General features: G+C 37.8%; 1 protein-coding gene across 12 annotated transcripts in view; it reads left to right on the forward strand.

The window, feature by feature from the left end:
* CFAP70 (cilia and flagella associated protein 70) overlaps window positions 1–12,560 on the forward strand; it is a 97,599-nt gene that overhangs the window by 20,438 nt on the left and 64,601 nt on the right. For all 12 annotated transcript variants that reach the window (XR_008510815.2, XM_054523326.2, XM_054523328.2 and 9 more), the window contains 3 exons: window positions 2,744–2,838; window positions 6,979–7,078; window positions 8,935–9,069. Coding sequence is in view for 11 of the 12 variants with exons in the window: in XM_054523326.2 (XP_054379301.2) it covers window positions 2,744–2,838; window positions 6,979–7,078; window positions 8,935–9,069 (330 nt within the window). In the remaining variant the exon portion in view is untranslated. The remainder of the gene's footprint in view (window positions 1–2,743; window positions 2,839–6,978; window positions 7,079–8,934; window positions 9,070–12,560) is intronic.

Below are 12,560 nucleotides of genomic sequence, written 5' to 3' on the forward strand. Positions count from 1 at the left end.
CACATCTGTAATCTCAGCTACTCAGGAGGCTGAGGTAGGAGAACCACTTGAACCCGGGAGGTGGAGGTTGCAGTGAGCTGAGATCGTGCCACTGCACTCCAGCCTGGGCAACAGAGTGAGACTCTGTCTAAAAAAAAAAAAAAAAAGATTCACATATGAGCCAGGTACGGTGGCTGTAATCCCAGCACTTTGGGAGGCCAAGGCAGGCAGATCACTTGAGACCAGGAGTTTGAGACCAGCCTGGTCCTAAAAACACAAAAATTCGCCAGTATAGTGGTATGCGCCTGAATCCCAACTCCTCAGGAAGCTGAGGCACGAGAATCGCTTGAACCTGGGAGGCGGAGGCTGCAGTGAGCCAAGATTGTACCACTGCACTCCAGCCTGGGTGACAGAGCAAGAGTCTGTCTCAAAAAAAAAAAAAAAAAAAAAAAATCCACATATATATAAGTGGACCCATGCAATTCGAATTGGGTTGTTTAAGGGTCAAATGTTTTTATAAGAAAACAACACAAAATTACCAACGTTACCCCATTTACATTAGTCTATTCATGATGGCAAAACTGCAGGTTTCTTCACTTGATTTTCAGATATACAAAGGTTATAAAATATCTTCAGACATCAGCATAATAAACATCAGGGATAAAAGTACTTTTTTTTGTTTTTTTGAGATGGAGTTTCCTTCCTGTTGCCCAGGCTGGAGTGCAATGGCCCAATCTTGGCTCACTGTAACCTGCGCCTCCTGGGTTCAAGCGATTCTCCTGCCTCAGCCTCCCAAGTAGCTGGGATTACAGGCACCCGCCACCACACCTGGCTAATTTTTGTATTTTTAGTGGAGATGGGGTTTCGCCACATTTGACCAGGCTGGTCTTGAACTCCTGACCTCAGGTGATCCGCCTGCCTCGGCCTCCCAAAGTGCTGGGATTATAGGTGTGAACCACTGCGCCCGGCAGATAAAAGTACTTTTCTTTAGGAAGCCCAGATTTTCAGGAAGTATTCAAAGTCTTGTTATTTTCAGAACCAGAATCTGTTGGGAAGACACTGCTATTTTTCCTTTATCTCAAGGTATTAATGTTTTTGTTTGTTTGTTTGAGACAGAGTCTCACTCTGTCACCCAGGCTGGAGTGCAATGGCGCGATCTCAGCTCACTGCAACCTCCGCCTCTTGGGTTCAAGCTATTCTCATGCCTCAGCCACCTGAATAGCTGGGATTACAGGCACACGCCACCATGCCCTGCTGATTTCTGTAGTTTTAGTAGAGACAGGGCTTCATATTGGCCAGGCTGGTCTCAAACTCCTGACCTCAAGTGATCCGCCCACCTCTGCCTCCCAAAGTGCTGGGATTACAGGCACAAGCCACTGCGCCCTGCCTGTTTTTCATTTTTTAAAACTGAGTGTATAAGGTGTTTAATCATATATATATGTACACACTAATACATACATGTATTCGTGCCCCATCATTTTTATTACACAAATGTAAAGAGTACATACTTACACACACTATATGCAACTTGCTTTGTTTTACTTTGTGGTGTATTTTTGAGATTTTTCCACATTATATAAAAAGCAGTCTCACTCTTTTTCTTTATTTGTACTTGCTGTATAATGTGACATTGTATGGACATACTTTAATATACTTATTAATTATATAAATTACCAGAAATTTGTGAACGGCATAGAAAATAATATAACACACTTGCAAATGTTTCTTGAATGAGCTGATAATCCACTGATGGAAACATTTAATAAAATAATTTGTAAAATGAGGATGGTTGAATTATTTTTCATTGTCTGACTCTAAATATTTAAAATAGTAGAGATGAGGCTAGGAATATTGGAAAAGCACTATGCATTATCTTTTCTCATCATTGTAATTAGTGAAAATTCATACTTAGATTTATATTTTAATTTAGATCAGAAATTTTATTTTAGACATTCAGATTATATTTTATGTTTTAGTTTAGATTGTTAATTCTCAACCCTGGCTGCACATTACAGTCACCAGGAAAGCATTTAAAACAATGACAATGGCCAAGTCTTAACCCAGGTAAACTATGTAAGAATTTACTTTTAAAATAGTACCAATGCCAGGTGTTTTTTCCTTTTCTTTTTTTTTTTTTTTTTTTTTTGAGACAGGGTCTCTGTCACCCAGGCTGGAATGCAATGGTGCGATTATTGAGGCTCATTGTAGCCTCAACCTCCTAGGCTCAAGCAATCCTCCTGCCTCAGCCTTGTGAGTAGCTGGGACCACAGGCTCATGCCACCACACTCAGCTAATTTTTAAATTATTTTTAGAGATGGAGGTCTCACTTTGTTGCCCAGCCTGGTCTTGAACCCCTGGCCTCAAGCAGTACCCCTGCCTTGGCCTCCTAAAGTGTTGGGATTACAGTTGTGAGCCACTGCACCGGGTCCAGGTATTTAAAAAAAAAAAAAAAAAAACTCCAGATGATTTTAATATGCATCTAGATTTGAGAATCATTGATTGAGGTTATGTTAGTCAGTATTTGGATCTTAGTACTGGATCAATGTAACTATTATATATGTAATTTATCTTATCTTATATACTTTATTAATAAAGTACTCATAATTTTAAGGTGGTGGCAGTAGTTGCAATAGTAGTCATACTTATAGTAATAATAGTAATAAGAAAAGTATTGTGAACAAATCCATTAAAAGAATGCCCTATAGATGGAGCAGAATGAAATCATGGCACATATACTGAGAACAGAAGTATTTATATTTTACAGGACAGCGAATTTAGGAATCAAGCAGAGTGCATAAAGAAAAGGATTATTTGGGACTTGGAAAGTCGCTGCTACCTTGATCCTTCTGCAGTGGTCAGGTAAGAAGAAGAGGAAGGACATATGTCTAACCCACAAAGGCCTGTAGGTGGGAAGAAATGTTACTTTTGTTAATTTTATTTATATTTGAGTTAAGGTGATTTTAGATTGAGACTGTCTCATTTATCATATCTATATATTAGAGTGATGTTGTGTTCATCTGCTAATAACAGAAACAGCTGGTGATGGTGATTTAACCAAGGTGAATGCTTATTCCTCTTTTATATAAAAGAAGTCTGAGCTGGGCCTGGTGGCTCATGCCTATAATGCCAGCACTTTGGGAGGCAGGAGGATCTCTTGAAGCCAAGAGTATAAGACCAGCCTGGGCAACAAAGTAAGACCTGGCTCACAAAAAAAAAAAAAAAGAAGAAATTAGTTTGGTGCAGATACGTACCTGTAGTCTTACTACTTGTGAGGCTGACGTGATAGGATTGCGTGAGCCCAGGAGGTTGAGGCTGCAGTGAGCTGTGATTGCGTCACTGCACTCCAGCCTGGGCAATGGAGTGACAGCTTGTCTCTTAAAAAAAAACAAAAGTCGCCAGGTGCAATGGCTCACAGCTGTAATCCCAGCGCTTTGAAAGGCCGAGGCGAGCGGATCACAAGGTCAAGAGATTGAGACCATCCTAGCCAACATGGTGAAACCCCGTCTCTACTAAAAATACAAAAATTAGCTGGGCATGGTGGCGCTCACCTGTAGTCCCAGCTACTCAAGAGGCTGAGGCAGGAGAATCGCTTGAATCCAGGAGGCGGAGGTTGTAGTGAGCCAAGATCGTGCCACTGCATTCCAGCCTGGCAACAGAGTGAGACTCCATCTCAAAAAAAAAAGAGTCCAGAATTGGTATGTATGATGGTTACACAGTGTTATTAGGTATCCAGGCTCCATCTTTCCTTTTGTTCTACCTTCTTAACTATGTGACTTCCATCCACAAGGTTGTATCATGGTGCAAAGGTGGCTGCTGGAGCTCCAGCTTGCACACTTACATTTCTGGCAGAAATTTGGAAGAGGAGAATGGTTATGGATAAAAAAGGACACATGCTGGCTGTCTTAACCCCTCTTCTGGAACCTTCCTGGAATCTGGCAACTTCTGTTTATGTCTCATTAGCCAACCTCTAGATGCAAGAAGGCTAGACAATAAAGTGTTTTAGTTGAACACATCGTCACCCAGGCTAAATCAAGATTTAATTACTAAAGAACAGGTACACTGATATTGTGTAGGTAACTATCAGTCTTCGTCACAGTGACCTGGTTGTTAGAGAGAGATGAGAATTGAGGGATTACCAATATATATACAATCTGAATTAACAACTCAGACTTTAAAAAAATGAATTATCTGTTTTTTTAGGACAGCTTTAGAGTTATAGAAAAATCGAGCAGAAAAATTGAGCAGATATTTTAGAGAGTTTTTATATACCCCTGGTCCCCCACTTGGTCATGGTGTATAATTCTTTTTTATACATTGTTAGCTTTGATTTGCTAATATTTTATTGAGGATACATTGTTGCCATTATTGCTTTGAACAAATAGTTATCAGATCAATTAAGAATAAAAAACATTAACAAATTTATTTTACCTTCATTTATGACATTTCCTGATGCTCTTTCTTACGTTGATACAAGTTTTTTGACCCATGTCATTTTCCTTTTCTCTAAAGAACTTTTAGCATTTCTTGTAAGGCATGTCTACTGGCCAGAAACTCCTCTCATTTTTGTTTGTTCGAGAAAGGGTTTATTTGTCCTTCACATTTGAAGGATAATTTTAGTAGGTATGGAATTCTAAGTTGGTGGGTTTTTCTTTCACAACTTTAAATATTTTGCTCTATGTCTTCTTGCTTGCATGGTTTCTGAAGAGAAGTCCAATGTATTTCTAATCCTTGTTCTTCTGTAGGTAAAGTGTTTTTCCTCTGTTTTTTTCAAGATTTTCTTTTTTGCAGTTTGAAAATGATATCCCTAGATATAGTTGTTTGTTTGTTTGTTTTTGTCCTTATTCTGCTTGGTATTCTCTGAGATTCCTGGATCTGTGGTTTGGTGTCTGTCAGTTAATTTTGGAAAATTCTTAGCTATTATTACTTCAAATATTTCTTCTGTTCTTTTCTTTCTTCTTCTGTTATGCCTAATTACACCTTTTGTAATTGTTCCACAAGTCTTGGATATTCTGTTATGATTTTTTGTTTTCATTTTTTTTCCTTTGCATTTCAGTTTGGGGACTTTCTATTCACATATACTCACGTTCACTGATTTTATTTTCTTAGCCATGTCCAGTCAACTGATAAACCCATCAAATGAATTATTCATTTTTGTTTGTGTTTTTGATATCTAGCATTTCCTTTTGATTCTTTCTTAGAGTTTCCATCTCTGCTTACATTATCCATCTGTTCTTGCATGTTGCCTGCTTTTTCTGTAAGAGTCTTTAACATAGTTATAGTTACTTTAAATTTCCTATCTGTTAATTCCAAAATCTATGTCATATCTTAGTTTAGGTCTTACAGTAGCTTTGTCTATTAGGACTATATTTTTTCTTGCCTTTTAGCATTCTTTATAGCCTTTTAATTTGGAAGCTAGCCATTATATATTGGGTAATAGGAATTGGGGTAACTAGTATTTTTAGTGTGAGGTTTTATGTTAATCTGGTTAGGAGCTGGGTTGTGTTTCTTGTTTGCTATAGTTGTAAGTGCCAGAGGCTTCAGTTTCCTTTTTCCCCCACCTCCCCTTTTGTCTTTGGATTTGCCCAAGAACTTCTCTAATAGAGTGGTTTGTAGCCCTCTCAGTTGTAATTCATTGTTATTATATTGAAACTCTGTTGATGTGGTGGCAAATTGTTGGGGAGAAGTATTCTATAACCTGTGATTACGTCTCAGTAAATAGGTTTGGGTCCCTGGGCTGTGACTTTCAGAAGTGTTTGATAATCTTTTTTCCTTCTATCCCTGTGGAAGCTAGACAGGTTGGAGTTGTCTAAATGCCCTTCCCTGAGATCAGATAAGGATCTGGTAAAGTAGTTTCCCTTAAAGATCAACCCTTTGATAGGGAGAACACTGTGGCCATATTTCAAAATGGTTACTTTTCTTCTCTCCCTGCCTGAAATATGAGGGTATTTTTCTTCTATCTTCACTGTGAGAACTTGGTGGGGCTTCTGGATTTAAAACTTATGTAAGTGTGGGGACCCTTAACAGTGGGCCCCCTGGAGTTTTTCACTCCCAGCTAGTCCACATTCAGCCTCCAGCAATTTGTCAAAATTATCATTAAACTATTTCTACCAGATGCTGGCACCATTGACTTCTGCTGTCTTTAAGCTGATTGCAGCTGTGATCCTCTCTATTTTCCTGTCTCTCTCAATTTCAGGATGGCAGTTTTTGCCTTGTGACCTCAATTCTATGATGGATCTAAGAAATGTTATTTATTTCAATTCGATCAACTTTTTTCTTGTTGTGAGGACAGGTGGGATTACTTCAAAGCTGTATTGGAGCTGAAACTGGATACTATTTTCACAGTAGAAATAACCAATTTTATACCATTTGTAAACTTGTCTGATTATTTCTTTAGAATAAATCACTAGAAGTAGAATTTATAGTCAATGATTATGGATATTTTTAAGGTTTTTTTATTCATATTGCTAAATTGCTCTAAAAATGTTCAATTTGCTGCCTCACTAGAAGTTGAGCAGAATTATTTTTGGAATGTTACAGATTTGGGAAAGTTTTAAAAACCACCAACCCGTGAGAAATTTTTTTTTTTTTTTTTTTTTGAGACAGGGTCTCACGGTGGCCCAGGTGAGAGTGCAATAGCACTGTCACGGCTCACTATAGCCTTGACCTCCTGGGCTCAAGCCATCCTCTCACCTCAGCCTCCTCAAATAGCTGGGACCACAGGTATTCGCTACCATGCCCAGCTAATTTTTTGTATTTTTCATAGAGATGGAATTTTCCCATGTTGCTCAGACCATCTCGAACACCTGGGCTCAAGCCATCTGCCTGCCTTGGCCTCTCAAAGTGCTGGCATTTACAGGCATGAGCCACTGAGCTGAGCCCCCCAATTTTTATGTATGTATATTCTATATTACTTTCTAAAAGAGAATATTTCCCTTTAACCTAAATTATACTGACTTTATTTTTGCATATAATGCTAATGGACTGATTCTTGATTTGCAGTTTTCAGAAGCGAATTGCCGATTGCCGGCTTTGGCCTGTAGAGATCACAAGAGTTCCTCTGGTCACTGTACCCAAAGGGAAAGCTGGCAAAACTGAAAAGGTAAATATGCCCCCTCAAAAATATTTATATAAGAAATGTAGAATCAGACCTGACCTGTTATTCTGCTTCAATTCTGATACCAAAAGAAAATGTGAATATAGCTGTTCTCCCAAGGGTGACTAGCTCATCCTGATTTGCCCTGAACTTCACTTGTTTTATGAAAGTCTCATGTCCCAGGAAAATCCTCTGTCCTGGGAAAAACCAGGATTATTGGCCACCCTAGTTCCCCATTGTTCACTAAAAACTCTCTAGGCTTTATTACCAGATATCCTATTTCTCTTTAGCCCTTCACAATAGTTTTACCATAGGTTAAATTTGCCTTCTTAAAATGTTTTAGCCTGCTAATTAGTGTAATAGGGATCTTAGATATACTACTGTTTTTAAAAGGTATAGCTTTGCTGAGCCTAGTACATATTATCTATTGTTTTACCTGTGCATGTCTGGTCTTTTCTGCTTGTTCATAAACTCCCTGAGAGTAGGGGTCATGTAGTAAGCTGATTTGCATCCTCCATGGTACCTAGCATGATGTACGGCAAATAGCAGACATTTAATAAGTATCTAAATTGTTTGGCTGACTTTAAACATAGGCTTTTTGCATAATAAAAATACTACCACTATGTAACCGTTTCTCCCTTTGTAGTTTATAAGTATTGGCTAACTTTCCTTAGATTTCTAAACTACATATTATCTCATGAACATAGGATTTTTTTTTTTTTTTTTGAGATGGAGTCTCACTCTGTCGCCTAGGCTGGAGTGCAGTGGTGCAATCTTGGCTCACTGCAACCTCTGCCTCCTGGGTTCAAACGATTCTCCTGCCTCAGCCTCCTGAGTAGCTGGGATTACAGGCACACACCACCACGCCTGGCTAATTTTTGTATTTTTAGCAGAGGCAGGGCTTCACCATGTTGGTCAGGCTGGTCTCGAACTCCTGACCTCATGATCCACCCGCCTCAGCCTCCCAAAGTGCTGGGATTACAGGCGTGAGCCACTGTGCCCAGCCAAGTGTAGGACTTTTAAATCTAGTTTCCAATTATTATTATAATAGATGAAATCAAAGAGATTACTTTTATGCTTGGAATTAAATTTATTTTCTCTCACAAAATTGATTTTTTTCCCTATAAAAATTTTCTGTGGCAAACCATACAACCATTTAAAACGCTGTTAAAATATATTTATTAACATGTTCTTCATCTTTGCAATGAAAGTTTAGATGAGATCAAGTATGGTAAATACATGACAGGAGACTGTCATTCATCCGCCTTCATCCATGGTAGATAGTGCTAATCAATCAAAGCACTCTTCCCTTTTGAATCAAGATAAATACAGAGAATTTTTCTCAGCCAACTATGCTAAAACACCTCCACCATTAATGAGAATTTAGACATAAGTTAAAGCCTATTTGTCATCACTGGTCCAGATAATTTCTAAGGTCCCTTTTATTTGTATGAGTCTGTGAACTAAAGCTAAAAGCCATAGCTTCTGATTCCTTTTAAGTTTTTGTTATTGTTACTATTGTTGTTTTTTATAAAGCTTCACTTTCCCCTAAGAAGCCACATGGTGAAATTGACTTTTTGGTTGAATATATATATCAATTAATTTGAGTATGTATTGATTCAACTACTGCCTTTACTATTAACATTGTTTATATGCATTTTCTCAGTGATCATGGTATTATTAAACCCATTTTGAAGATAAAGAAGGCCTAAAATGTCTTATGTAACTGGCCCAAAGTCACATAACTGGCTAAGTAGTAGAGTTAGTTTCTAAAACCAGGCCTTTGAACTGCTGAGTCAGAGCGCCATACCTTATATTATATTGCTTATAGCACTAATAACTCTCTGGTTTTATTCCTTTAGACTGATGAAGAAGGTCAGCTTTCGTTTCATGGTGTGGCTTATGTTAATATGGTCCCATTGTTGTATCCAGGTGTGAAGAGAATTCGGGGAGCTTTTCATGTTTACCCTTACCTAGACAGTGTAGTCCATGAAAAGGTAAGAAAAAATTGCATAAAAAGCATCATGGTAATTTATCCTTTATATATCTGTTTACTTACATCTTTAGCATATACATCTTTGCAATTGATATTTAGAACCAGTTGGTATACTAGGATATTAAATATATAGGCTTACAGTCATTCTGCATTGGACCTTAAAAAATTTAGGATAATGGAAAGACAAAAACTGAAAACCTAAATCTCTATCAACAGGTGAACAGAGAACACAGAAAAACAAATTGTGTGGTACCTCTGTACAATGGAATACTACTCAACAATAAAAAGAAATGAGCTAATGATAGATGCAACAGCACGGATGAATCTAAAATGCATTATGCTAAATGAAAGAAGCCAGACAAAAGAGAGAAAAGAGAGTACTTTTTTTTTTTTTTTTTTTTTTTAAGAGATGTGGGTCTCACTTTGGAGTGCAGTGGCACAATCATAGCTCACTACTGCCTCAAATTTCTGGGCTCAAGGGATTCTTCTTCCTCAGCCTTTTGAATAGCTGGGACTACAGATGTGTACCACTGTGCCTGGCTATTCAAAAAAATTTTTTAAAATAGAGACAGGGTCTTGAAAAGTACATTCTATATAATTACATTTATATGCAATTTTGGGAAAGTAATTTATTTATATTGATAAAAAGCAGATTAATGGTTACTGGGAACAGGGATAGAAGGAGGGATGTATTACAAAGGAATGAGAGGAAAATATTAGGGATGATGGAAATGATGGTTATCTTGATTGTGGTGATGGTTTCATAGGTATACACATATGTCAAAATTGATGAAATGATATACTTTAAATATGTATCGTTTATTTTTATTGTACTTTAATTTTACCTCAATAAATTTGGATACAAAACTTTTAGCATTTTAAGTGTGACTGGGTGTGGTGGCTCACACCTGTAATCCCAGCACTGTGGGAGGCTGAGGCAGGCAGATTGCCTGAGGCCAAGAGTTGGAGACCAGCCTGGCCAACATGGCAAAAACCCGTCTCTATTAAAAATACAAAAATTTGCCAAGTGTGGTGGCAAGGCGCCTGTAATCCTAGCCACTCGGGAGGCTGAGGCAAGAGAATTGCTTGAACCTGGGAGGCGGAGGTTGCAGTGAGCTGAAATTGCACCACTGCATTCCAGCCTGGGCGACAGAGCAAGACTCTGTCTTAAAAAATATATATAAGAAAAAGAAAAAAAAAAGTCTGTTGTTGTTAAATATGGAAAAACTGAAATCCATGTGGTAATTAATGAACTAGAATATGAACTATAATATGTTTTTTTTTCCATTTTTAGGTGTAAAAATGTTAAAATCATATACTTAAGCAAAAAGTCAGTTTCATCATGTTGCTTCCTAGGAGAAAATGAGGCTTTGTAAAACACACAACAATAACAAAAATGTATTATTATGTCACTGTTATTAGGAGAGCTATTTTTCAATAATAAATTTATGAAAACCCCATCATCTAGTTGTACACTAACTGAGTAGTAAACTGTTTCTACATCAGTATCTTTTGAACTAGAAGCCACATTTATAGGAATTTATTTATTTATTTATTTATTTTTGAGATGGAGTCTCACTCTGTTGCCCAAGCTGGAGTGGAATGGCGTGATCTCGGCTCACTGCAACCTCTGCCTCCTGGGTTCAAGCAATTCTCCTGCCTCAGCTTCCCAAGTAGCTAGGATTACAGGTGCATGCTACCATGCCCGGCTAATTTTTTGTATTTTTAGTAGAAACGGGGTTTCACCATGTTAGACAGGCTGGTCTCGAACTCCTGACCTCAGATGATCCACCCACCTTGGCCTCCCAAAGTGCTGGGATTACAGGCATGAGCCACTGCGCCCGGCCAGGAATTTATTTTAAGGACATAATTTAATAGGTTCAAAAATCTCATATTCATGAAAACTTTTTAAACCTATAATAGCAAAAACTAAAAATGAGGTTAAATGTTTACTAATAGAGGAAGGCTTAGTAAATCATAGTAAATAAAAATGATGAAATATGTAGCCATTAAAAATATTAATACTTTATAGGCCATGCCTATAATCCCAGCACACTAGGAGGCCGAGGCAGGCGGATCACCTGAGGTCAAGAGCTTGAGACCATCCTGGCCAACATGGTGAAACCCTGTCTCTACTAAAAATACAAAAATTTGCTGGGCGTGATGTTGTGTGCCTGTAGTTCCAGGTATCAGGAGGCTGAGGCAGGAGAACTGCTTGAACCTGGGAAGCAGAGGTTGCAGTGAGCCAAGATTGTGCCACTGCACTCCAGCCTGGAGACAGAGCGAGACTCCATCTCAAGAAAAAAAAAAAAAAAAAAAAAAAAAAGGATAATTATTAATGCTTTATAGATAGTTTAATGGGAAAGAAGGCTGGGCATGGTGGCTCACACCTGTAATCCCAGCACTTCAGGAGGCTGAGGTGGGAGGATCACTTGAGCCCAGGAGTTCAAGACCAGCCAGGGCAAAATAGTGGGACCCTATTGCTACAAAAAAAATGTTTTTTTTAATTAGCAGAGCATGGTGGCACATTCCTGTAGTCCCAGCTACTCCAGAGGCTGAGGTAGGAGGATCGATTGAGCCAAGGAGGTCAAGGCTGTAGTGAGCTGTGATTGTGCTACTGTACTCTGCCTGAGGATAGAGTGAGACCTTGTCTCAAAAAAAATTAAAAATAAAAAAAAATGAGAGAAAATAATGCAAATGTTACATATAACATAGATCAAAATAAATTTCAAATGAATTTATTAAAATAAGTTAAATGTGAAGACTATAAAAATGAATATTAAAGATATGAATTAAGAGAAAACTTCCTAGGCTTGAAAGCGGTGAAAAGTATGAAAGAAAGTATTTCGTTTACCAAAAACATCAAGTTGCTATATATAAAATAAACCTTAATAAACAAAATTACAATGTAACTGAAGAACTAGGGAAAATATTTGAATACACATCAGAAAGATAGCTACTTTTTCTGAAATACAGTAGTTTCCTGAGAGATAGCTACTATTCCTGAAATATAGTAGTTTTTTCAATCTAGAAGAATAACAAACTTTTTTTAATGTTCAAGGTATGTGAAATAGCAGTTCACAAAAGAAGTGTCAATGGCCAACAGATATAAGAAGAGACATCTGGCCTTATTTATTAATCAAGGAATTATAAATTTAAATAACAGTAGTTATCATTTTACTTGAAAAGTTCGACAATTCTTTAAAATATGATAATGCCCATTGGTGGTAAAGGTGTGATAATGTTATAGAACCAAACTGATGTTTGCTCACTTGGTACAGTAAAACCGCATGTATGCGCCAAGGTTTGCAGTGATAGAAAGAAAGGCTTTCATTGCAGGGTGTCAAGCAAGGAAGACCAGGTGCTAAATTATCAAATCCTGACCTCCCTGATGACTTGCAGGCAATGATTTTTAAAGACAGAGGTGAATTTCAGGAAAGCAGAAGCTACAGGCAAAATCATAAATCAGTATATGCAAGTTACACATTGGTT

Source organism: Pongo abelii, chromosome 8, assembly GCF_028885655.2.
Source record: "Pongo abelii isolate AG06213 chromosome 8, NHGRI_mPonAbe1-v2.0_pri, whole genome shotgun sequence".
In the NCBI taxonomy this organism is placed as follows: Eukaryota; Metazoa; Chordata; class Mammalia; order Primates; family Hominidae; genus Pongo; species Pongo abelii.